This window comes from Oncorhynchus mykiss, chromosome 30, assembly GCF_057628025.1.
Source record: "Oncorhynchus mykiss isolate SJ-2025 chromosome 30, ASM5762802v1, whole genome shotgun sequence".
In the NCBI taxonomy this organism is placed as follows: Eukaryota; Metazoa; Chordata; class Actinopteri; order Salmoniformes; family Salmonidae; genus Oncorhynchus; species Oncorhynchus mykiss.
Genome location: NC_143051.1, coordinates 13,403,697 through 13,431,067, shown reverse-complemented (window position 1 = coordinate 13,431,067; position 27,371 = coordinate 13,403,697). Strand labels below are relative to the sequence as shown.

The following is a 27,371-nucleotide window of genomic DNA, read 5'->3' as shown; positions in this document are numbered from 1 at the left end:
TAATCCTCTTTTAGTATGTCCCCTATCTAATCCTCTTTTAGTATGTACCTATATATTCCTCTCTTAGTATGTCCCCTATCTAATCCTCTTTTAGTACGTTACCTATATATTCCTCTCTTAGTATGTTCCCTATCTAATTAACTCTTGTACCCTACCTAATTACTATGTACCCTACCTAATCCACTCTTTGTATGTTCCCTGTGTAATCAGCTCTGAGTACTGTATGTTCCCTATATAAAAGGTGTCAGGTAGAGGGTATATTAACTACTAACCTTACCTTAAGGTGTCAGGGGGGGTATACTAACTACTAACCTTACCTTAAGGTGTCAGGTAGGGTGTACACTAACTACTAACCTTAAGGTGTCAGGTAGGGGGTATACTAACTACTAACCTTAAGGTGTCAGGTAGGGGGTATACTAACTACTAATCTTAGCTTAAGGTGTCAGGTAGGGGGTACACTAACTACTAACCTTACGGTGTCAGGGAGGGGGTATACTAACTATTAACTTTATCTTAAGGTGTCAGGTAGGGGGTACACTAACTACTAACCTTAAGGTGTCAGGGGGGGTACACTAACTACTAACCTTAAGGTGTAAGTTAATGGGTATACTAACTACTAACCTTACCTTAAGGTGCCAGGTGAGGGGTATACTAACCTTACCTTAAGGTGTCAGGTAGGGGGTATACTAACTACTAACCTTAAGGTGTCAGGTAGGGGGTATACTAACTACTAACCTTACCTTAATGTGTCAGGTAGGGGGTATACTAACTACTAACCTTAAGGTGTCAGGTAGGGGGTATATTAACTACTAACCTTACCTTAATGTGTCAGGTGGGGGGTATACTAACTACTAACCTTAAGGTGCCCGGTGAGGGGTATACTAACCACTAACCTTACCTTAAGGAGTCAGGTAGGGGGTACACTAACTACTAACCTTAAGGTGTCAGGTAGGGGGTAAACTAACTACTAACCTTACCTTAATGTGTCAGGTAGGGGGTATACTAACTACTAACCTTAAGGTGTCAGGTAGGGGGGATACTAACTACTAACCTTAATGTGTCGGGGGGGGGGGGGGGGGGGTACATTAACTACTAACCTTAAGATGTCAGGTAGGGAGTATATTAACTACTAACCTTACCTTAATGTGTCAGGTAGGGGGTATATTAACTACTAACCTTACCTTAATGTGTCAGGTAGGGGGTATACTAACTACTAACCTTACCTTAATGTGTCAGGTAGGGAGTATATTAACTACTAACCTTACCTTAATGTGTCAGGTAGGGGGTATATTAACTACTAACCTTACCTTAATGTCTCAGGTAGGGGGTATATTAACTACTAACCTTACCTTAATGTGTCAGGTAGGGGGTATATTAACTACTAACCTTACCTTAATGTGTCAGGTAGGGAGTATATTAACTACTAACCTTACCTTAATGTGTCAGGTAGGGGGTATATTAACTACTAACCTTACCTTAAGGTGTCAGGGGGGTACACTAACTACTAACCTTAATTTGTCAGAGGGGGTATACTAACTACTAACCTTAAGATGTCAGGTAGGGGGTATATTAACTACTAACCTTAAGGTGTCAGGTAGGGGGTATATTAACTACTAACCTTAATGTGTCGGGGGGGGGGGGGTATACTAACTACTAACCTTACCTTAAGATGTCAGGTAGGGGGTACACTAACTACTAACCTTAATGTGTCAGGGGGGTATACTAACTACTAACCTTACCTTAAGGTGTCAGGTAGGGGGTATACTAACTACTAACCTTACCTTAAGGTGTCAGGTGGGGGGGTATACTAACTACTAACCTTAAGGTGCCCGGTGAGGGGTATACTAACCACTAACCTTACCTTAAGGTGTCAGGTATGGGGTACACTAACTACTAACCTTAAGGTGTCAGGTAGGGGGTATACTAACTACTAACCTTACCTTAAGGTGTCAGGGGGGGTACACTAACTACTAACCTTAATTTGTCAGAGGGGGTATACTAACTACTAACCTTAAGGTGTCAGGTAGGGGGTATACTAACTACTAACCTTAATGTGTCAGGGGGCTATACTAACTACTAACATTAAGGTGTCAGATAGGGGGTATAATAACTACTAACCTTACCTTAAGGTTCCAGGTAGGGGGTATACTGACAACTAACCTTAATGTGTCAGGGGGTATACTAACTACTAACCTTCAGGTGTCAGGGGGGGTATACTAACTACTAACCTTACCTTAAGGTGTCAGGTAGGGGGTATACTAACTACTAACCTTACCTTAAGGTGTCAGGGGGTGGGGGGGGGGGTATACTAACTACTAACCTTATCTTAAGTTGTCAGGTAGGGGGTATACTAACTACTAACCTCACCTTAATGTGCCAGGTAGGGGGTACACTAACTACTAACCTTACCTTAAGTTGTCAGGGGGGGGGGGGGTATATTAACTACTAACCTTACCACAAAATACCACACCAGGTGCCAACAAACACACTCACATTCTGTTGTAAAGATGCTAGATTCTCTATATAACAATGCCATTTCACAGTTATACCACTAGGGGTCATAATGAGCTGAGCTCAGTGAGCAGGGAATAGTGTGTGGTGTGGGAGTGGGTTGGGGGGGGGGGGGGGGGTTGGGGGGTTGTAGGGGTTGTGGTGTGGGGCAGTTAACCTTCGTTTCCCACTAACGTTGTAGGGTCGGGCTCTTACCTTGAAAGTGGACATGGTGGGGTCCCTGTTATACCTGTCTATGGTGTGGAACTTGGTGGTGGAGTGGTTGAGCTCAGGGTACAGTTCAGTGTGTCTTTTGCGAGTGTGCATCACTTTCTGGAAGGGAGAGGAAGGTACAACAAACATGAAGAGGATAAGAAAAGAAAAGCTATAGAGGCAAGGACTGAGAGGGACTGAAAGAGATGGATAGATGGATAGATAGCTGAGTCCTCTCGTCTTCTCTCTAACATCTCTCTGTTCTCTACTAGGCTTTGATGCTGCCTGTGATGTGACACGTCTATGAGTTTGCTCTGAATGGATATGAGAGCCAAACAGGCTGCGTTAATATTAGCGTTAGCTAGTTAGCAAGTTAGCATTAGTTAGTTAGCAATTTAGCATTAGTTAGTTAGCAATTAGCCAGCAGTGAAGTGGCTCTGAATAAAATGTTCCTGTAAGTATAGCTGGAGGATCAAATCCTAACCCTCACCATTTAGCTGAGACTCAACTGACCTTATACGTTCTAGCATCTATAAGAGCAACTACATCCTATTACAAGTGGAAGTGGAAGTCCCTGACAGGATAGAGACCTTGTTACAGCGACTCGCTCTCTTCGCTAATGGCTAACGCTTAAGCAGCACGGTGGCGGCTAATCGACACAGCCGCTCTGAGGGTGTAGAGAGACACAGGGGCCAGACGGCGACACTCACAAACTCAGACACTCTGGCCAAGGCCGGCTGTGACCGCTGCCACCAATTACCACAGTCTGCACTCTCTTCTCCCCGTCTGTCAGTTCTCTCTCTCTCTCTCTCTCTCTCTCCTTCTCTCACTGCTCTTTTCTCTCACATTCTTTACCTTAAACTCTCAGGCCACCTCAAATCTTTCTCCCTCAGACACACACTCGGTAAAGGGGTACACTGGCGTCCATTTTTGACAAAGGAAGTCAGACATTTTGAGGGACATATCATGCAGTTTTGCAGACTACGGTCAGACAGGAAGGGTTGTGAGCTCTGGGAAATTGTTGCCCTTAGGCAACATCATTCTACTCCAGGTTATCATATTGTAGCTAAGCGCTAGTGCTTGTTAGCCTGTTAGTTTTGCAACAGTCGACACATGCCTTAGTTATACTATGGACAAGGCCTCCGCAGTGGAAAGCAAGTCTCCAGTCTTTACATGGTAAGGATAAGGAAAGCCAATACTTGAATAGGGTTTAGCAAAGGGTTTAGTTTAGTTAATTGTTAGGGGGGGGGGGGGGGGGGCTGTTTGAGACTGGAGTTTTGCTAGATTCCCAGGGCTTGTTCCTTCCACGGAGAGATTATTTCACGCCAACACACACACAAACACACGTGATTACCCCCAAAACACACACATCTACCAGACTGACATAAACTCACCGTCTATCATTCATATATCCACTCAAACCGTTCCACTGCACAAATCTTTCTTCAACCAGGACCTGGCACCCCATTCTGCATTTTCTATTGAGATCGAAATGACTGACTGATTCAGTTTGAAAAAAGTTCAATTAAATTATTGTTTTTTGTATACCTGCTGGTACATGTTCAATATATCAATCAAGCTAAGATCAGTCAAAACCAAATCCATCCATCCACAGGAGGAGCCCTAGATTCTTGTTGTAGAAACAGACTACACTATGTATGGGTCACTGTACCAAGTTAAATTCAAGGGAGACACAGGCGCAAGGGGGCGGGGGGGTTATAGATGCCATGGGCTCCTCTGAACGTCAGTCAAACCTGGCTGAAGCAGACAGAAGCAGAGATAGGCTGGGGGGAGGGTAGTAGGTGGGATCTTACCTCAAAGTCCAGCTCAGAGTACCGTACTCTTTTCCTCTGAGGGAGGGGGGGGGGGGGGGGGGGGTCAGGGGGAGAGAAGATATGATCAATGTCTGTAGATCCTTGGACCCCTCCACTCATCATCAACAGAAACGTGTGTAGCAAAGTAGTTGTTTCCACTTGCAACATGCATGCTAACACAAAACACACGTCATGTAGTGGCTCAGATGAAACGAGGTCCTTCTGATGCAGTGAAACCTTGTGAGCTTCATTCCCACATGGGCAACATCTTCCCAATAAACATGGCTACTGCAAATTGCTTTGGATTACAGTCAAATCTATAAAAAAAAGATATTATTAAAGTTCACCACAACCAACAGCCTTCATTCTATTGAAGGTATGTCCAAGATGATTGAGACAGTCATGTAATGTCCTTCAACTGTCTTCCATGCTGTCTCCTGCATCAGACCACTCAGTCACTCCTTAGCTTGGTGTGACCTAATGGACAGCTGTAGTTATTGCACACTCAGAGATGGGGTGGATGTCCACTTAACAGTTAACTCTCTTGACTTGTTTGTCTGACCCTGACATTCTCTCTTTTTCTCAGAAACCCTTTACACCACTGATAAGATTGGCCCTACATTTAGCTGAAAGCCCTGGTCCTTCTTTTAATGTCTGGACTTGCAGAGAAAGGCTACGAGAGCCGAGGCTTTTAAAGAAAGACAGAAATAAAGAAAGGAAGAAAGAAAGATGGACACATTGTTGTAGAGAACTGAGGGTGCATCTGAAATAGGCCCCGGATAGTGGTGAACATGGTTCCATTTTAGCCTCAAGCAATGCCTCAGATCTCTCTCATTCAAACACTTTGTCACAGTCATCGCGTTGTGTGTGTAACCTCTAACCTTCACAAAAGCGATCCCATGACATTTGAGGACATTTGACAATCCCCAGTACTATACAGTACACATGCACTATGCACTTGAATGAAGGCACACATACTTTCACAAAGATCTACTCTCCATCACACGTCCTACGTGCAAGCACACTACATCACCCAATATCAGTGTTATTTGTCGGAACAAACTGTTGTTCTTACTGAGGAACACCCACCAATGCCACTTCACAGCATGACATTCACAGAGAAGTGAAACGACCCTCACAGAAAAATGACATGATTTCACATGTTGAAAATCCTGTGAAATCACATGGAAACATGTTTTTGAAAGACTTCACATATGATCACATGTGGTTTCATGTTATCACATGTTGCTTTACATGTTGTCACATGTCATCACATTAACTTCACATAAGATCACGTGATCAAATGAAAACGTGTGATTGGAACACCGCAAAATCATGTGATTTTTCCATGAATCTCTCCTCTACTCTCTCCTCTCCATCCCTCATCACTCCTCTCCTCTCCTTCCCTCATCACTCTCTCCTCTCCATCCCTCATCACTCCTCTCCTCATCACTCTCTACTCTTCGTCCATCATCACTCTCTCCTGTCCTCTCCTTCCTTCCCTCATCACTCTCTCCTGTCCTCTCCTTCCTTCTCTCATCACTCTCTCCTCTCCTCCTCTCATCACTCTCTCTTCTCCACTCCTTCCATCCCTCATCACTCTCTCCTCTCCTTCCCTCATCACTCCTCTCCTCATCACTCTCTACTCTTCGTCCATCATCACTCTCTCCTGTCCTCTCCTTCCTTCCCTCATCACTCTCTCCTCTCCTCCTCTCATCACTCTCTCTTCTCCTCTCCTTCCATCCCTCATCACTCTCTCTTCTCCTCTCCTCTCCATCCATCATAACTCTCTCCTCTCCTTCCTTCCCTCATCACACCTCTCCTCTCCTTCCCTCACCCCTCTCTCCTTCCCTCATCACTCTCTCTTCTCCTCTCCTTCCCTCATCACTCTCTTTTCTCCTCTCCTTCCCTCATCACTCATCAATCTCTCCTCTCATCTCCTCATCTCATCACTCTCTCCTCTCCTCTCCTTCCCTCATCACTCTCTCCTCTCCTTCCCTCATCACTCTCTTCTCTCCTCATCACTCTTTCCTCTCCTCTCCTTCCCTCATCACTCTCTCCTCTCCTTTCTTCCCTCATCACTCTCTCCTCTCCTTCCTTCCCTCATCACTCTCTCCTCTCCTTCCTTCCCCCATCACTCTCTCCTCTCCTTCCTTCCCTCATCACTCTCTCCTCTCCTTCCCTCATCACTCTCTCCTCTCCGTCCTTCATCACTCTCTCCTCTCCTTCCTTCCCTCATCATTCTCTCCTCTCCTTCCTTCCCTCATCATTCTCTCCTCTCCTTCCTTCCCTCATCATTCTCTCCTCTCCTTCCTTCCCTCATCATTCTCTCCTCTCCTTCCCTCATCACTCTCTCCTCTCCTTCCTTCATCACTCTCTCCTCTCCTTCCTTCCCTCATCACTCTCTCCTCTCCTTCCCTCATCACTCTCTCCTCTCCATCCCTCATCACTCTCTCCTCTCCTTCCCTCATCACTCTCTCCTCTCCTTCCCGCATCACTCTCTCCTCTCTTTCCTTCCCTCATCACTCTCTCCTCTCCTTCCTTTCCTCATCACTCTGTCCTCTCCTTCCTTTCCTCATCACTCTCTCCTCTCCTTCCTTCCCTCATCACTCTCTCCTCTCCTTTCTTCCCTCATCACTCTGTCCTCTCCTTCCTTCCCTCATCACTCTCTCCTCTCCTGCCTTTCCTCATCACTCTGTCCTTTCCATCCTTCCCTCATCACTCTCTCCTCTCCTTCTCTCATCACTCCCTCCTCTACTTTTCCTAAAAGTGTCTTCACAACAGCAAACAACATTACAGAGCTTTTCAAGACGTTATGAAAATGGACTTTTTCTAGCTTTCACATTAAAATCTACAAATCTCAATACTAAAACCTCAACCCTCTCCAAAATCTCCAAAGCAATCAAGTCAATTTCTGTAATACCTTACATTTTCCATCTTCATATCTTTTAGTTTGATTTTATGGAGCACTCAATCTCCGTCTGGAGAGGGCATTTTCCTCTAACAGGAGGAAATAAACTGTTTATCAAAGCCTCTGAACAATGATGAATGAGTCCCAAATGGCATCCTATTCCCTCTGTAGTGCACTACTTTTGACCAGAGCCCTATTCCCTCTATAGTGAACTACTTTTGACCAGAGCCCTATTCCCTCTATAGTGCACTACTTTTGACCAGAGCCCTGTTCCCTCTATAGTGCACTACTTTTGACCAGAGCCCTGTTCCCTCTATAGTGCACTACTTTTGACCAGAGCCCTATTCCCTCTATTGTGCACTACTTTTGACCAGGGCCCTGTTCCCTCTATAGTGCACTACTTTTGACCAGAGCCCTGTTCCCTCTATAGTGCACTACTTTTGACCAGAGCCATAGGTCAAACACAGTGCGCTATAAAGGAAATAGTATGTAATTCAGTGGAGGCTGTTGAGGGGAAGACGGCTTTTAATAATGGCTGGAACGGAGCAAAGGGAAAGGCAACAAACACATAGAAACCATGTTTGATGTATTTGATACCATTCCAAGAGCTCGTCCTCCCCAATTAAGGTGCAACCAGCCTCCTGTGGTGTAATCTGGGACACAGACAATACATCAAGCTAAGCACAGGGATACCTCAGACATCTCTCAGAGGGATGTTTAAAGATATTCAGGATACCTCAGACATCTCTCAGAGGGATGTTTAAAGATATTCAGGATACCTCAGACGTCTCTCAGAGGGATGTTTAAAGATATTCAGGACACCTCAGACGTCTCTCAGAGGGATGTTTAAAGATCTTCAGGATACCTCAGACGTCTCTCAGAGGGATGTTTAAAGATATTCAGGACACCTCAGACGTCTCTCAGAGGGATGTTTAAAGATATTCAGGATACCTCAGACGTCTCTGAGGGATGTTTAAAGATCATCAGGAGTGGACTCAAAGTCTGAGTTCCAAATTACACCCTATTCCTTCTATAGTAGGCCTACCCTACGGGTCCTGGTCAAAAGCACTGCAATAAATAGGGAACAGGGTGCCATTTGGGATGCAAGCCATTCATCTGAGTGACATGTTTTAAAAACGGGGCTGTAATGCATTTCATTCTACATGAAGCACATGCACTACCCTGTCCTACAGCGTAAGTACTGTCCCCATTCCTTCATCAACCTTGTGAGCCAGCAGGATCCTGTGTGTGTGTGTGTGTGTGTGTGTGTAATTAAGGTGTGCACACAGACACTCTCAAGGGGTACTCCCTGTGGGCGACAAGTAGTCTGGTGGGTAGGAGCGTTGGGCCAGTAACCGAAAGGTTGCTGGATCGAATCCCTGAGCTGACAAGGTAAAAATCTGTTGTTATGCCCCTGAACAAGGCAGTTAACCCACTGTTCCCCGGGCGCCGTGGATGTCAATTAAGGTAGCCCTCTTGACATCTCTGATTCAGAAGGGTTGGGTTAAATGCGTAAGACACATTTCAGTTGAATGCATTCAGTTGTGCAACTGACTAGGTATCCCCACTTCTCCTGTCCCTGTCAACCGATCTGCTCTGCCTCCTTGTAGGCCGGAAGGGTGATTATAGACACAAAAGTGTGTGTGTATGTGTGTTTACCAATCTGCATGAATGTAGACATCTTTATATCCCATAATGAGTAATAATTTCTGAACAGCATTCCGTTCTCATGCACACACACATAACAGACGAGAGCAGTGTTTCCCTAACTCAGTCCTGGGTCCCCTAAGGGGTGTGTTTGGGTTTTTACCCTAACACTACACAGCTGATTCAAATTATCAAAGCTCATTGATTAGTTGATTTTTTGAATCAGCTGTGCAGTGTCTGGGAAAAGTCCCCAGGTCCAAGTTTGGGAATCCCCTGACTACTGGTTATATTGCCACTAGAGCGAGCACCAGCACACATACACACATACACACACACAGACACGTACACACACACACACACACACACATACACACAAGTACACACACATACACACACACACACACAAGTACACACACATACACACAAGTACACACACATGTTCACACACATACACACATGTACACACACACACACATACACACACATACACACACATACACACAAATACACACACATACACACAAGTACACACACATACACGCACATACACACAAGTACACACGCATACACACATGTTCACACACATACACACACGTACACACACATACACACAAGTACGCACACATACACACACATACACACAAGTACACACACATACACACACATACACACAAGTACGCACACATACACACACATACACACAAGTACACACACATACACACACATACACACAAGTACGCACACATACACACACATACACACAAGTACACACGCATACACACATGTTCACACACATACACACACCTACACACACATACACACAAGTACGCACACATACACACACATACACACACATACACAAAACTGCTCACACACAGACTTCTGACAGACCTGGATCACAGTGGCATCCACAGATAAATCACCATTCAATACCCTGGTTTATTGTTCATACCCATCTTCTTTCTCTGCTAATATCAACCCTGGGACATGACTATATAGGAAATCACTACGTTTCAACAATAAGCGCGTTCAGCCCTCTAATAGCACACAGTGTGTATTTGAGAAAGATTGGTGTGTGATCTTTCTGTCATGGGTTTTGGTTGACCTTGTATCTGGACAACGTGTGTGTATGGAGAGTGGAGTGAGTGTTTGTATCTGGCGCTCCTTCTCCTCCCATCATCCCTTCTGTTCCCTCCATCACCCCTTTTCAGCTAGCAGAGAGACTGATGCTAGCTGTCATACAACCTGGTTGTAAACACTCTCCTCCCGTCCCTCCACCCCTCTCTCTTTACCTCCAGGGAGCCAGCGGAGAGGCTGGGGTTAGTGTTGGTGCTGCCCAGGTTGCGTGGCAGGGTCCGGTTGCGCTCCACCGCGCCTCCCCCTCCTGTTAGAATCTGCCTCACCGATGGCCTCTGGCCAGGCTTCAGCGAGTGCCCGTAGTCATGCATGTGGCCCCCATGCACGTGGACGCCCGGAGCGTGCATGTGGCCCTGGGGACCTTGACTCCCGTGCACGGGGAGCTGCTTGAGCGTCCCGTAAGAGCGGTTCATGTTCATGCCGATGTTCATGTTGTGGTCACCGGGGGAGATGAAGTCAGCTGGGTAGGCCTCACTCTCTGCCGGGTGGAGGGTCATGGGCGATGGGGGCGGGGGGAAGGGCGGGTCGTCCACTGCGATGTTTAGCGGCTTGTCCTCGCCCCCCAGCCCCAGACCCAGACCTGGGGGCAGAGGGGGTTTTAAACTGACCGTCCTACGGGGTAACACCATATAGTCCCCCTCCCCTCCCCCACAAGGTCCATCCAGAGTGTTGGGAAGAGGGGGCGGTCGAGACCAGCCCATCCCGCTCTCAGTGCACAGGTAGACAGGCGCCGTGTTCCTGGGGTTCCCCTGGTGCATCTGCTGCTCCACGTTCACCTCCTTTTTCACAGTGGTGTCACTTAGCTCGTTCAGAACACCTAGCGGGGGCACCTGCATGGTGAGACGGGGAAACTCATATTAAGGAGTCATCACTAAATACACTACAGATATTATCACTGATATCACTAAATACACTACAGATATTATCACTGATATCACTAAATACACTACAGATATTATCACTGATATCACTAAATACACTACAGATATTATCACTGATATCACTAAATACACTACAGATATTATCACTGATATCACTAAATACACTACAGATATTATCACTGATATCACTAAATACACTCTTTGAAAAAAGGGTTCCAAAAGGGTTCTTCGCCTGTCCCCATAGCAGAACACTTTTGGGTTCCGTGTAGAACCCTCTGTGGAAAGAGTTTTGATATGGAAGCCAAAAGGGTTCTACTTGGAATCAAACAGGTTCTACCTGGAATCAAAAATAGTTTCAAACCCTTTTAGGTTCTAGATAGCATACTTTTATGTAATAGTTTCTATCACTAAAGACAATATAGATTAGTTAGCGTTGATATCACTATAGATTGGCTCTTTGCTGTATAGTGTTTTAGAGAGAGAGCAGAACAGAATAGAGATAGAGAGCAGAATAGTGAGAGAGAGCAGGATAGAGATAGAGAGCAGGATAGAGAGCAGTTTTACATTTCTGGTAAAAACAATTGTAAGATTAAGATAACTTTATTGGTCAATGTACAGGACCAATTGAAAATTGACACACCTTTAAAACCCAACCACTCCAAAAGACAGACATACAGTGCATTTGAAAAGTATTCAGACCTCTCGACTTTTTTTCCATATTTTGTTATGTTACAGCTGTATTCTAAAATGGATAAAAAATATATTTATATCCTCAGCAATCTACACACAATAGCCCATAATCACAAAGCAAAAACAGATTTACCTAATTTACATACGTTTTTAGACCCTTTGCTATGAGACTCAATATTGAGCTCAGGTGTATCCTTTTTCCATTGATCATCCATGAGATGTTTCTAAAACTTGATTGGAGTCCACGCTGTAAATTCAATTGATTGGAAATGATTTGGAAAGGAACACACCTGTCTATATAAGGTCCCACAGTTAACAGTGCATGCCTGTCACTCCCTGACCGTAGAGATCCTTTTATTCTCTATGTTTGTTTGGTCAGGGTGTGACTCGGGTGGGAAAGTCTATGCTTTCTGGTTCTTTGTTTTTGGCCGGGTGTGGTTCTCAATCAGGGACAGCTGCCTATCGCTGTCTCTGATTGGGAATCAAACTTAGGCAGCCTTTTTTCCTTTTCTCATTTGTGGGTTGTTGTCTTTGTTAGTGGCATGTATGGCCTTACAGAGCTTCACGTTCGTTTAGTTGTTTATTGTTTTGTTGGCGACATTTAAAAATAAAGGAATGTGCGCTTATCACGCTGCACCTTGGTCTGGTCATTTCGTGACAATGATGATAGTGACAATGCCAGAGGAAAAAACAAGTCATGACGTCAAAGGAATTGTCCGTAGTGCTCCGAGACAGGCTTGTGTTGAGGCACAGATGTGGAGAAGGGTACCAAACACTTCTACAGCATTGAAGGTCCCCAGGAACAGTGGTCTTCATCGTTCTTAAATGGAAGACATTTGGAAGACTCTTCCTAGAGCTGGCCGCCTGGCCAAATTGAGCAATCGGGGGAGAAGGACCTTGTTCAAGGAGATGACCAAGAACTCGATGGTCACTCTGGCAGAGGTACAGAGTTCCTCTGTGGAGATGAGAGAACCTTCCAGAAGGACAACAATCTCTGCAGCACTCCACCAATGAGGCCTTTATGGTAAAGTGGCCAGACGGAAGCTACCTCTCTATAAAAGGCACATGACAGCACGCTTGGAGTTTGCCAAAAGGCACCAAATTACTCTCAGATTAAGAAACACGATTCTCTGTTCTGATGAAACCAAGATTGAACTCTTTGGCCTGAATGCCAAGCGTCACATCTGGAGGAATCCTGGCACCATCCCTACGGAGTAGCATGGTGGTGGCAGCATCATGCTGTGGGGATGTTTTTCAGCGACAGGGACTGGGAGATTAGTCAGGATAGAGGGAAAGATGAACATAGCAAAGTACAGAGAGATCCTTAAAACTTATTTGGGATAGGTGGCAGTATTTTCATATCCGGATGAAAAGCGTGCCCAAAGTAAACTGCCTGTTATCAGGCCCAGAAGCTAGGATATGCATATAATTGGTAGATGTCAACAGTCTTTAGAAAGAGTTTCAGGCTGGTTTTTGGAAAAATGACCCAGAAATTGTAGTTTTTCTAGGTGGCTCCCATTTTGGCTGTAGTGTTTCCATGCGCGTGGAAGAAAGCGCGTTCTTTCTTATTTATCTCTGGTAATGAACATGCTATTCTCCGTCTTAAATTTGATTGTTTATTTGCGTATTAGGATACCTAAGGTTTGATTATAAACATTGTTTGACTTGTTTGGAAAAGTTTATTAGTAATGTTTGGGATTCATTTTGTATGCAATTTGATGGAGGGAAACTGGATGGAGTATTGACTGCGTCAACTAAACTGATTTTTTATGGATATCAAGAAGGACATTATCGAACAAAATGACCATTTGTGATGTAACTGGGACCTTTTTGAGTGCCAACGCAACCTGGGCCAACGCAGCCACGCAACCTGGGCAGCACCAACACTAACCCCAGCCTCTCCGCTGGCTCCCTGGAGGTAAAGAGAGAGTGATGGAAGGACGGGAGGAGAGTGTTTACAACCAGGTTGTATGACAGCTAGCATTTGTGTCACACTTGCCTGGTTGAAATACGTTTTTCATGTGTTGGTAAGCAGGGCGCTGTCCTCAGATAATCGAATGGTTTGCTTTAGCCGTAAAACATTTTTTAAATCTGACATGGCGGCTGGATTAACAACAAGTTAAGATTTATTTTGATGTATTACACTTGTATTTTCATGAATGTTAAATAATTATAGTAATTACATTTGAATTCGGCGCTCTGCAATTTCAGCGGATGTTGTCGAGGAGTCCCGCTAGCGGCACGCCTTTCCCAAACAGGTTGAAAATCTACTCCAGAGAGCTCCGGACCTCAGACTGGGACAACGGTTCACCTTCCAACAGGACAATGACCCATAGCACACAGCCAAGACAACGCAGGAGTGGATTTGGGACAAGTCTCTGAATGTCCTTGAGTGGCCCAGCGAGATCCCAGACTAGAACCCAATCGAACATCTCTGGAGACACCTGAAAAAAGCTGTGAAGCAACGCTCCCCATCCAATCTGACAGAGCTTGAGATGATCTGCAAAGAAGAATGAGAGAAACTCCCCAAATACAGGTGTGCCAAGCTTGCAGTGTCATACCCAAGAAGACACGAGGCTATAATCGCTGCCAAAGGTGCTTCAGCAAAGTACTGAGTAAACGGTCTGAATACTTATGTAAATGTATTTATTTCAGTTTTTTATTTTCTATACATTTGCAAAACACCTGTTTTTGCTTTTTCATTATGGGATGTTGATGAATAAAACAAAACAATGTAATCCATTTTAGAATAAGGCTGTAACGTAACATAAAGTGGAACAAGTCAAGGTGTCTAAATACTTTCCGAATGCTCTGTATATATATAAAGGTTTTGGAGTGGTGTGGGGGGCCATACTCGGCGCCCAGGGAGCTGTTGTTGTGGGGGTTAAGTGCCTTGCTCAAGGGAACAACAGCAGTCAATGGCATCTAGGATTTCATACCAGCAACCCTCCGGTTGCCAGCTCACGTCCCGACAGATTTTTCCCATTGGACCCGGGATTCGAACTGGCAACCCTCTGAGTTGACTCTCTAACCGCTACTCTACCTGCCGCCCCTAATGACCCAATATGCCTGAGAGGGAGGGTCTATGCAAATGTACTGCACACTGATTAAATGAAATTAAATGAAACTACATTTGATTCTGTGAGTAGATTTGTTTTGCATTTAATCCCATCGCCCGTCTGCCCATTTATCCATCCATCCATCCATCCAATCGGTCCCTCACCTGGACGAGTAGGTTGGGAGGTGGGATGTTTCCAGGGAGGGAGCTGAAGTTGACCCCTAGGCCCCCCTCCTGGTGGGCCGCCAGCTTGGGGTCATCCTCTTCATCAAGGGAGATACGGGAGAGGGTCCCGGTGATGGTTGCTGGGTTACAGGTGTTAACTTCCTTGAAGATGACTGGAGGGAGAGAGTGAGAGGAGAGAGGAGGAGGGGAGAGAGGGGAAAGGAGGTGAGGATAAAGAGCAGAATATAGATGGAGAACAGAATAGAGATAGAGAGCAGAATAGAGGATGGGAGCAGAATATAAATGGAGAACAGAATAGAGATAGAGAGCAGAATAGAGGATGGGAGCAGAATAGAGATATAAAGCAGAATAGATAGAGAACAGAATAGAGATAGAGAGCAGAATAGAGATAGAGAGCAGAATTTAGAGATAGAGAGCAGAATAGAGACAGAGATACAGAGCAGAAAAGAGAGAGAGAGCAGAACAGAATAGAGATAGAGAGCAGAATAGTGATAGAGAGCAGGATAGAGATAGAGAGCAGGATAGAGAGCAGAATAGAGATAGAGAAGAGAATAGTGATAGAGAGTAGAATAGAGAAAGGGAGCAGAATAGAGATAGAGAGCAGAATAGAGATACAGAGCAGGATAGAGATAGAGAGCAGGATATAGATCAGGATAGAGATAGAGAGCAGAATAGAGATAGAGAACAGAATATATAGAGAGCACGATAGAGATAGAGAGCAGAATAGATATAGAGCAGGATGGAGATAAAGAGCAGGATAGAGAACAGAATAGATCAGGATAGAGATAGAGAGCAGAATAGAGATAGATCAGGATGGAGATAGAGAGCAGGATAGAGAACAGAATAGATATAGATCAGGATGGAGATAGAGAGCAGAATAGAGATAGAGTGCAGGATAGAGATAGAGAGAAAGATAGATATAGAGAGCAGGATAAAGGGATATGAAGAAGAGTTTGAGGCATATATAGTGAACTTACAATACAGTACATGAAAAAAATAGTTAAAATAGGTAAGATGGTATAAAAATAGTATGACCAGACAGAGAGAGAGAGAGAGAGAGAGAGAGAGAGAGAGAGAGAGAGAGAGAGAGAGAGAGAGAGAGAGAGGCATATATGCATTGAGCCTCCTGACATGGTTTTAATATAATAGACACCTGTGGAATTAATACAATTTAAAAAACAGCAACAAAACATGACAAAAAGCAGACCCATTCATCATATATGCAGACAACCCTTGAAATATACTGGAATGAAGACAGAAAACTCTCTCTAGACTCCCAGTCCTGTGGTAGGGGTGACTCAGCAGAGGTGAGCTTTGTTCCTGACACTGTGGCCCTCAGCTATTCTCACACAGTATATACTGTAGATAGAGGCGGTTTGGCTAGTTGATAAGATGTATGAGAGAGTATCTCTGTCCCACATGACACCCTATCCCTTGTTTAGTGCACTACTTTTGACCAGGGCCCATAGGGCTCAGGTCAATAGTAGAGCCATTTTGGGACATAGTCAGTGACATTGTGTAAAATGCAGTTGGCTCCAAATGAAATGGACCTGGATAACCCCCTGCTGTGGCCTTCCATTCCATCACATGGCCACTATGGGAACTCATTATTCCCTGTCTAGTTGTGACAGATTGCTTTATATTGTATGTGTGTGTGTGTGTGGGTGTGTGTGTGTCCTGAGACCAACAGCAAGGTAGGATGAGATTTTTCTTATACTGAGACCACAATGAAACTTAGAGAATGTTGTGGTTGTCCTTTTCATTTTCAGACTTTTAGTTTAGTGAACAAACAAAGGGATGAAGACACTTTTAAAATACCCAACTACAATATATGACTAACTGGTAAGAGTCAACATCTAAACAAAATAAGGCCAAATATCAGATTTACATCCTGTTCCTGTATAGTGCACTTGTTTGTTTTGGTCGTCTAACCAAAGTAGTGCACTTAGGAATAGGGTGTAATTTGAGGCGTAGCCTTAGTCATTGCAACAGACAGACATACAAGGTCAGAATACCATGGCCTACTGTATATAGTCAGAACACCAGTTCAACTAGACAAGGGATGGGCAACGCCAGTCCTCCAGGGCCTGATTGGTGCCCCAGCCCCAGCTAACACACCTGCCTCCAATAATGACCTAATCAGGATCTTCAGTTTAGAATTGAATTTGATTTATCAGCTGTGTTTGCTAGGAATGGAGACAAAGTGTGACGCCAACCAGACCCTGGAGGACTGGAGATGCCCACCCCTGGACTAGAGCAACATGTTTAACCCTGCATACATATTAATAACACATTCATGCTAACCTGGTCACCAAATCAGGTTTATACCGGTCAGATTGAATATGGTCACTCAATGGGCCACATTCAATCAATCCAGTAAATGTTTTTTTGATTGAATGCAGTCCGAAGGTGTACCACCATGGGTCTCACCTCGCAGTCACACAGTCATGCTGAATTACATGCACACAGCGTCAGAGTTTAGAGTGGTCACTGCTGGGCCACAATTAACTTAGGACAATCTGCAAGGTAAGTAGCTCAAAGTTTCATACAGTTTCTGTGTATTGATGTTAATGAGAGATAAAAGAAGAAGAATCAAGGCAGAATAATTTGCGTGTTTTTACATTATATTATTACAATAGCGTGTTCGATAGAACTACATCAGAGAACATTCTTGGCATAGCCTTCGTCAGGGAGTACAATACTCCGTTGTTCTAATGAACAGGGCCTTCAATCAGAGACCACCTTAAATCTACAAACACATAATACTGCATCCCTGCAGCGTTTCACGTCCTACAAGATTTGCATGAAAGTTTGAGTCAGGAGTTTGATGTAGATCTCAAATTAGAGTTGGGCCATTAGTGATTGACTGTGTTATGAGGGTCAGGCTGGTGCCAGACTTACATGGGTGTCCTCTCTCTGCAAGGGTGGAGGGGGGAAAGTAACCATGGCTGGGTGTTAATTTACGTCCACAGTGTTACATACATCACCCACACACACACACACACACACACAGACACACACAGACGCACACACGCACACACAGACACACACATCTAAATTCCAGTGATGGGGAACATTGCGGCTCTGAACTGATTCAAGGGCTACCGAGCTCAGCCAATAACAGATTCATTCCTTCAAGTCGGAGAGATCCCATTGGATGAAATCAGTGTGATTGACAGGGCAAAATAGTACTGCTCATGATTGAATTCCGAGACTCAATTGTTCCCATCACTGCATTTACATTCAGACAAGCAAGCCTTAGCTACAGCGTAGTGCTCCCCATGGGCACATTGACAGCATGTTAGACTGATACAAAAGAGTGTGATAGAGAGAGGGAGAGAGAGGGAGAGAGCGAAAGGGGCGAGAGAAGGAGAAAGAGAGAGATGGAAAGTGAGCGAGAGAGGGAGAGAGAGAAAGGGGGAGAGAGAGAGAGAGAGAGAAAGAGATAGAAGGGGGAGTGATGGATAGAGAGGGGGGAGCGAGATAGAGAGAGAGGGAAGCAAGAGGGAGGGAGAAAGAGAGAGAAGGGGTGAGAGAGATAGAGAGAGAGAGAGAGAGAGAGAGTGAGAGAGAGCGTGAGAGAGAGAGAGAGAGAGAGAGAGGGAGCGAGAGAGAGAGCGCGAAAGGGGCGAGAGAAGGAGAAAGAGAGAGATGGAAAGTGAGCAAGAGAGGGAGAGAGAGAAAGGGGGAGAGAGAGATAGAGGGAGAGAGAAAGAGAGAGAGAAGGGGTGAGAGAGATAGAGAGAGATGGAGAGAGAGAGAGATGGAGTGAGAGAGAGAGAGCGAGAGAGAGATGAGTGAGAGAGAGAGCGAGAGAGAGAGAGAGATGGAGTGAGAGAGAGAGAGAGAGACAGAGAGAGAGAGAGAGAGAGAGAGATGGAGTGAGAGAGAGAGAGAGAGATGGAGAGTGAGAGTGAGAGTGAGAGTGAGAGAGATGGAGAGTGAGAGAGAGAGATCCTACCTGTTTGACATGCCAGGTCCACATCTTTTTCAAAGTCCGACTGGCAGAGAGCATGGGGCAGAAGAGAGACAGTTACACAGCAGTGTGTGTGTGTGTGTGTGTGTGTGTGTGTGTGTGTGTGTGTTTGTGTGTGTAATAGTTATAGTATGGTTTTGGGGCAACATTGGGAAACAGAATAATACAGTCTAATATTCTATTCTAACTAACACAACATCAAGAGACAGCGATTCATTTCCATTGCATATTGATGCCAGACAGCCATATTGAAGCCAGACAGCCCTAGCAAACAGGGGAAGACCCTCACAGATGAAACAGAAATGACTGAAGATGACTGAAGATGAGAGGAGAAGTGCTTTTGAAAGATGAAAATAACATAATAATACACAGTTAGAATACACCTTTATAATGGTCCTACAGATAATGATTTAGAGACAGAGATGTTAGATTAGGCTTTTCTGATGGTCCTACAGATGATGATTTAGAGACAGAGATGTTAGATTAGGCTTTTCTGATGGTCCTACAGATGATGATTTAGAGACAGAGATGTTAGATTAGGCTTTTCTGATGGTCCTACAGATGATGATTTAGAGACAGAGATGTTAGATTAGGCTTTTCTGATGGTCCTACAGATGATGATTTAGAGACAGAGATGTTAGATTAGGCTTTTCTGATGGTCCTACAGATGATGATTTAGAGACAGAGATGTTAGAATACACCTTTCTAATGGTCCTACAGATGATGATTTAGAGACAGAGATGTTAGAATACACCTTTCTAATGGTCCTACAGATGATGATTTAGATACAGAGATGTTAGATTAGGCCTTTCTGATGGTCCTACAGATGATGATTTAGAGACAGAGATGTTAGAATACACCTTTCTAATGGTCCTACAGATGATGATTTAGATACAGAGATGTTAGAATACACCTTTCTAATGGTCCTACAGATGATGATTTAGATACAGAGATGTTAGAATACACCTTTCTAATGGTCCTACAGATGATGATTTAGAGATAGAGATGTTAGAATACACCTTTCTAATGGTCCTACAGATGATGATTTAGATACAGAGATGTTAGAATACACCTTTCTAATGGTCCTACAGATGATGATTTAGAGATAGAGATGTTAGATTACATCTTTCTAATGGTGCTACATAAGATTTGCTGGCAAGTCAGTTAAATTCTCAATTCTTATTTTACGATGACGGACTAACCCGGCCAAACCCGGAAGATGCCGGACCAATAACACTACCTCCACCTTTCTGTTTCCAAACCTAACACAAGCTCTACCTAACCCCAGCTCTACCTAAAACCAGCTCTACCTTTCTGTTTCCAAACCTAATACCAGCTCTACCTAACCCCAGCTCTACCTAAAACCAGCTCTACCTTTCTGTTTCCAAACCTAACACCAGCTCTACCTAACCCCAGCTCTACCTAAAACCAGCTCTACCTTTCTGTTTCCAAACCTAACACCAGCTCTACCTAACCCCAGCTCTACCTAACACCAGCTATACCTTTCTGTTTCCAAACCTAACACCAGCTCTAACTTTCTGTCTCCAAACCTAACACCAGCTCTACCTAACACCAGCTCTACCTTTCTGTTTCCAAAACTAACACCAGCTCTACATAACACCAGCTCTACCTTTCTGTTTCCAAACCTAACACCAGCTATACCTTTCTGTTTCCAAACCTAACACCAGCTCTACCTAACCCCAGCTCTACCTAACACCAGCTATACCTTTCTGTTTCCAAACCTAACACCAGCTCTAACTTTCTGTCTCCAAACCCAACAAAAGCTTTACCTAACACCAGCTCTACCTTTCTGTTTCCAAAACTAACACCAGCTCTACCTAACACCAGCTCTACCTTTCTGTTTCCAAACCTAACACCAGCTATACCTTTCTGTTTGCAAACCTAACACCAGCTCTACCTAACCCCAGCTCTACCTAAAACCAGCTCTACCTTTCTGTTTCCAAACCTAACACAAGCTCTACCTTTCTGTTTCCAAACCTAACACCAGCTCTACCTAACACCAGCTCTACCTAACACCAGCTCTACCTTTCTGTCTCCAAACCTAACACCAGCTCTACCTAACACCAGCTCTACCTTTCTGTCTCCAAACATAACACCAGCTCTACATAACACCAGCTCTAACTTTCTGTTTCCAAACCTAACACCAGCTCTACCTTTCTGTTTCCAAACCTAACACCAGCTCTACCTTTCTGTTTCCAAACCTAACCCCAGCTCTACCTAACACCAGCTCTACCTAACACCAGCTCTACCTTTCTGTCTCCAAACATAACACCACCTCTACCTACTATAATGCCTCCTGCTCTTGTTTCCATCAGCTTGTCTTTTGTAACCTTCAATAAATAATTTCCCCTCAACTTTGATTGGTTCGAACAAATTACTTTGTAAAAGAACCAACACAAACAGCACCACACAAACAGCACCACACAAACAGCACCACACAAACAGCACCACACAAACAGCACCACACAAACAGCACCACACAAACAGCACCACACAAACAGATTGCTTGGATTCAATGAGGGACGGTTCCAGTGTTCCATTCCAAAATGGCCTCCCTGCAAACCTCTCAAACTTGAAAGTGAAATGAACGTTGCACCACATTGCCATGCAGACCCAGGCCTCTCTCCCCACAGCAACAATCCGCCTAGCGTCCTCCATGGAACCCACTCACAAAAGCCTTTGTTTGGATATTAAAGTATAAAGCATTTTGGCCACGACAGAGAGGGGGGCAGGGAGGGAGGGAGGGAGGGAGGGAGGGAAAGTGAAAGAGAGAGAAGAAGAGGGAGTAAGAGATAGATGTGGACCCCAGGAAGAGTAACTGCTGCTTTTGTAACAGCTAATGGGGATCCTAACAAAATACCCCAAAATACCAAGACATGGAAGAAGATGGAGGGAGGGGAAAGGCAGAGAGAAGGGGAGAGTTAAAGAGAAAGAGAGAGAAAGACAGAGGGAGAGAAAGAAAGAGAGATGAATAGAGGGACAGAAAGAGCAAGAGAACATTTGAAAGGGAAAGACAGAGGGAGAGAATGAATACACGTCTCAGAGGAGAGGGAAGCTCTTAGTACGCAAATCACACAGCTGCACAAATGGCTCTCGCCTAAACGGACAAATGAGGATTTAGACTCTCATCTCACCTCGCTCGCTCTCTATCTCTCTCTGTCTCCCTCTCTCTCTCTCTCTTTCGCTCTCACTCTCTCCATATCTCAATCATCTTAGCATGTATGTACGCACACCCACACACGTACGCACAGGCTGAGTGTAGAAAGTAAGTCAGGTTAACCGTCAGCATCATTACAAACTACAGTTTGTCCAGACGTTTTTGAGGAGGGCATTCACATTAGCCCTGTGTTCAGCCAACACTGGAAGCACAAGATAACCCAAAACACAACCGGCTGAATTATCATTGGAAAATATGCAAGAACAGAACAACATTTGGAGCCCAAAACTTAATCTAAAAACACATCTATATAGATATAAAAACACCACCATAAAACAACTTTAGCTGGTAGCAGCTAAAACTATGAAAAATTGCTGTCACTAATCTACTGTGCAGCTCTGTGGTTTCCAAACTTTCCCCCCAACGGACCACAATAAAACATGATTTGTTATGTTTTGCAGGCTAATACCATTTATATTAAATAAATGGAAAGACATTTCCTGGACCACAAGGGGGTATATCCACAGTTTGGGAACCATTGCTGGAAACCTTTGTGGATAATGTACTTTTCTACCACATAATAACTCTACTACACTGCTACGTATATATTGGTTACTTTAGGACACAGAAGGCACAGCAGCTATCTACTGTGGTGGACGTACTGATTTACTGTTGAGGTACTTGTGGTTTTGTCCATGGTTGTGGGCGTGGTTATAGGCGTGGTTGTGGGCGTGGTTATAGGCGTGGTTGTGGGCGTGGTTATAGGCGTGGTTGAGGGTGTGGTTGAGTGCGTAGTTCACGTGTTCATGGTTCAAGTGGTAGTTGTGAGGCAGGCTGTGGTAACAGCCTTGTTGGCAGCTACGTTGGAAGCCCTGGTGAGGGTGGCATATTGGCGGGTATGGTGACTGTTGGTGGCATGACGATGATGGGCAGAGAGAAGCTCCAGTGCCAGCAGTGCTAGTGCTGTAGCGCAGAGAGCCACACTGCTGCCCGCAGTAGGACACGTTCTGACACTTCTGATGGTGGGATGAAGAAGATATGTGAGAGGAGGATAGATGAGAGAGGGGAAGTGGAGGACAGGACAATAGAGGGGAGAATGGGAAGGACCAAGCCAGTCCAAACTAACTACCATAATGGTTTAATGGTGGTTCATCTCATTTAACATGTACTCTAGTCTGAAGACTGATTACTCTCAAGATATCCTTTCTTCTCAATATGTCCTCCTGTCTTCTCAGTGTCCTACTATCATCTCAATATGTCCTCCTATCTTCTCAATATGTCGTCCTCCTATCTTCTCAAGATGTCCTCCCCTACTTCTCATTATGTCCTCCTATCTTCTCAATATGTCCTCCTATCTTCTCAAGATTTCCCCCTATTGTCTTAAGATGTCATATCTTCTCAATATGTCCTCCAATCTTCTCAACATCCTCCTATCTTCTCAATATGTCCTCCTATCTACTCATTATGTCCTCTTATCTTCTCCAAATGTACACCTATCATCTCAAAATGTACACCTATCTCTCAAGATGTCCTCCTATCCTCTCTAGTGAGTTTATGGTAACACTTTTCACAAGGCCTACTTAATACTTTTATGGCTGTTATGTCATACACTACCAAAAGTATGTGGACACCTGCTCGTCGTACATCTAATTCCAAAATCATGAGCATTACTACGGAGTTGGTCCCCCCTTTTGCTGCTATAACAGCCTCCACTCTTCTGGGAAGGCTTTTCACTAGATGTTGGAACATTGCTGCAGGGACTTGCTTCTATTCGGCCACAAGAGCATTAGTGAGGTTGGGTGTTTAGGCCTGGCTCACAGTAGGCATTCTAATTCATCCAAAAGGTGTTATATGTGGTTTAGATCATGGCTCTGTGCAGGCCAGTCAAGTTCTTCCACTCAGATCTCAACAAACCATTTATGTATGGATCTCGCTTTGTACACGGTGTATTGTCATGCTGAAACAGGAATGGTCCTTCCCCAAACTGTTGCCACAAAGTTGGAAGCACAGAATCATCTAGAATGTCATTGTATGCTGTAGTGTTAAGATTTCCCTTCATTGTAACAAAAAAATAGCCCCAGACCATTATTCCTCCACCACCAAACTTTACAGTTGGTAGAATGCATTAGGGCAGGTAGTGTTCTCCTGTCATCTGCCGAACCCAGATTCATCCGTCAGACTTCCACATGGTGAAGCATGATTCATCACTCCAGAGAAGGCATTTCCACTGCTCCAGAGTCCAATGGCGGTGAGCTTCACCTTACTCCAGTCAACGCTTTGCATTGCGCATGGTGATCTTAGGCATGTGTGTGTCTGCTTGGCCATGGAAACCCATTTCAATAAGCTCATGATGAACACTTCTTGTGCTGACGTTGCATTCTCCTAGATGTTTCCACTTCACAATAACAACACTTACAGTTGACCGGGGCAGACATTTTTGTATTTGACAAACTGACTTGTTGGAAAGGTGGCATCCTATGACTGTGCCACATTGAAAGTCACTGAGCTCTTCAGTAAGGTCATTCTACTGCCAATGTTTGTCTAAGGAGATTGCATGGCTGTGTGTTCGATTTTATACATCTGTCATTTACGGTGTTAGCTGAAATAGCTGAATCCACTAATTTGAAGGGGTGTCCACATACTTTTGTAAATATAGTGTATCATGGCTATGACAGGTTTTTGAAGGCTTTATGGCAAATGGGTTCAAGAAAACTTTTCCCTGTGCACTCAGTCACCTTGAGCCTTTTGGAGAGAGGGATTCATTCTGGATTATGCTATTTGGAAACACTTTGGATTCACCAATTCATTTGATATGACTGCTTTTGATATGAATCAAAAAGCCTAATCATTACTTCAAGTGGATTGAGATGAGTTTATTGTCAGACTATGGATTTAAAAGACAAGTACATCTCTACTTGTTAACTGTGATGTGACCAGGAAAAACAGCAACGAAAACCTCTGGACCCTACAGTTATGACACCAACCCACCCATTCCTCCTCAACACTACACTTTAAACAACTTTGCATTTGTGTTGTTGCTGGTATAGGTAATCTAAGGTGAAGCTTCAGCCTCCTAACCTTCCTAGAGGTCCATTCAAGAGACCAAAACACTACAGTATATGACTGTGTGAATAACAAAATCCAAGGGGATGGAGGGTTCAACGTAGGAACTTCTATAACTAATGAATATTGCAGAGCGTTGTGACCTGGTTGACATTGGGAGGCACTTCATGTCTTTATGATTTACAATGCTATTAGCATGATTTTGGACAAAGTAACCTTATGTATAACCTTATGTGAGCTTTACCTTACACGCCCTGTGCATAATGATGAGGGCTTTCATTTGGGGTGAACCAACCTGCCGCACTGACTGCCATGTTAATAAAAATATGAAATGAAAATATGAAAACAACAAATTACAGGTGGGATTATAAAATATCTTTAGGAGGGACTGAACAAATGATGGGGTTAGGATTCCCAATCCCAAATCAACACCTGTCAAATCCTCTCAGAACCCCACAAGGAGATGTGGTCAATTTGGGATTGGGCATTAATATAGTTAGTGAAGAGCAGAATTTGGAGAACAGAAACAGAGACGTTTTAGGACCAGCAGGATGTGGTTATGTAGCCTGACAGCACAAACTGATCAGGGACCAGGCCAGGAGTGGTTAAGTAGCCTGGTCCCAGGAGTTAGTGAGACAGCACAAACTGATCAGGGATGAGGTTAGCAGTGGTTACAGATGCTGTATCTTAATTCGATCATCTTGTTGTTGCAGGAATTTTCCTGCACTACAGGAAAGGCAGAGTAATAGTATATTTCACATTTAAAAAGGCTCCTCAAGTTTGTAATTTCCACTTTAAAAATTAATTAATTTTCCCAATTAAAAATGTGTCAACTCCTACAAAATATGTCCATTAATTATAAACCACACGGTAATTCACACATCCTCTTGCTTCAGGATTACTTTCCTGCTGTAGCAAACTGGCTCAAATAAAGATCATTCATCTGTATGTAGCGTGGTCCCAGGAGTAGGCAAGACAGCACAAACTGATCAGGGACCAGGCTAGCAGTGGTTAAGTAGCCTGGTCCCAGGAGTAGGTAAGACAGCACAAACTGATCAGGGACCAGGCTAACAGTGGTTAAGTAGCCTGGTCCCAGGAGTAGGTAAGACAGCACAAACTGATCAGGGACCAGGCTAGCAGTGGTTAAGTAGCCTGGTCCCAGGAGTAGGCAAGACAGCACAAACTGATCAGGGACCAGGCCAGCAGTGGTTAAGAAGCCTGGTCCCAGGAGTTAGCAAGACAGCACAAACTGATTATAGAACCAGGCTAGCAGTGGTTATGGGTCTAATAAGGGATGAAATGGAATATTATTCACCATGATCTGCACCTGTCCGTTCTTGCATGAGTCCGGTGAGTTCTCACTGTCGTCTTTACATCCCCCCATCCGACAGCGCACTGCGTCTTGAACCTGGAAGAGATGGACGAGGTGGGAGAGAAGTAGAGGAGGAGGGAGGGAAGTAGAGGAGGAGGGAGGGAAGTAGAGGGGGAGGGAGGGAAGTAGAGGAGGAGGGAGGGAAGTAGAGGAGGAGGGAGGGAAGTAGAAGGGGAGGGAGGGAAGTAGAGGAGGAGGGAGGGAAGTAGAGGAGGAGGGAGGGAAGTAGAGGAGGAGGGAGGGAAGTAGAGGGGGAGGGAGGGAAGTAGAGGGGGAGGGAGGGAAGTAGAGGAGGAGGGAGGGAAGTAGAGGAAGAGGGAAGGAAGTAGATGAGGTGGGAGAGAAGTAGAGGAGGAGGGAGGGAAGTAGAGGTGGAGGGAGGGAAGTAGAGGAGGATGGAGGGAAGTAGAGGAGGAGGGAGGGAAGTAGAGGAGGAGGGAGGGAAGTAGAGGGGGAGGGAGGGAAGTAGAAGAGGAGGGAGGGAAGTAGAGGAGGAGGGAGGGAATTAGAGGGGGAGGGAGGGAAGTAGAGGAGGAGGGAGGGAATTAGAGGAGGGAGGGAATTAGAGGGGGAGGGAGGGAAGTAGAGGAGGAGTGAGGGAAGTAGAGGGGGAGGGAGGGAAGTAGAGGGGGAGGGAGGGAAGTAGAGGAGGAGGGAGGGAAGTAGAGGAGGAGGGAGGGAAGTAGAGGAGGATGGAGGGAAGTAGAGGAGGAGAGAGGGAAGTAGAGGAGGAGGGAGGGAAGTAGAGGGGGAGG

The 27,371-nt window shown here is 44.7% G+C and overlaps 1 protein-coding gene across 1 annotated transcript in view; it reads right to left on the bottom strand.

The window, feature by feature from the left end:
- The window catches only part of LOC110487938 (adhesion G protein-coupled receptor B2-like), a 201,777-nt gene that overhangs the window by 35,858 nt on the left and 138,548 nt on the right, over positions 1-27,371 (bottom strand). Inside the window, exons 18-21 of the mRNA XM_090227428.1 lie at positions 26,560-26,652; positions 18,989-19,028; positions 15,007-15,179; positions 10,368-11,042 (exon numbers count right to left, since the gene is read on the bottom strand). Of these exons, the coding sequence (XP_090083554.1) occupies positions 10,368-11,042; positions 15,007-15,179; positions 18,989-19,028; positions 26,560-26,652 (981 nt within the window). The remainder of the gene's footprint in view (positions 1-10,367; positions 11,043-15,006; positions 15,180-18,988; positions 19,029-26,559; positions 26,653-27,371) is intronic.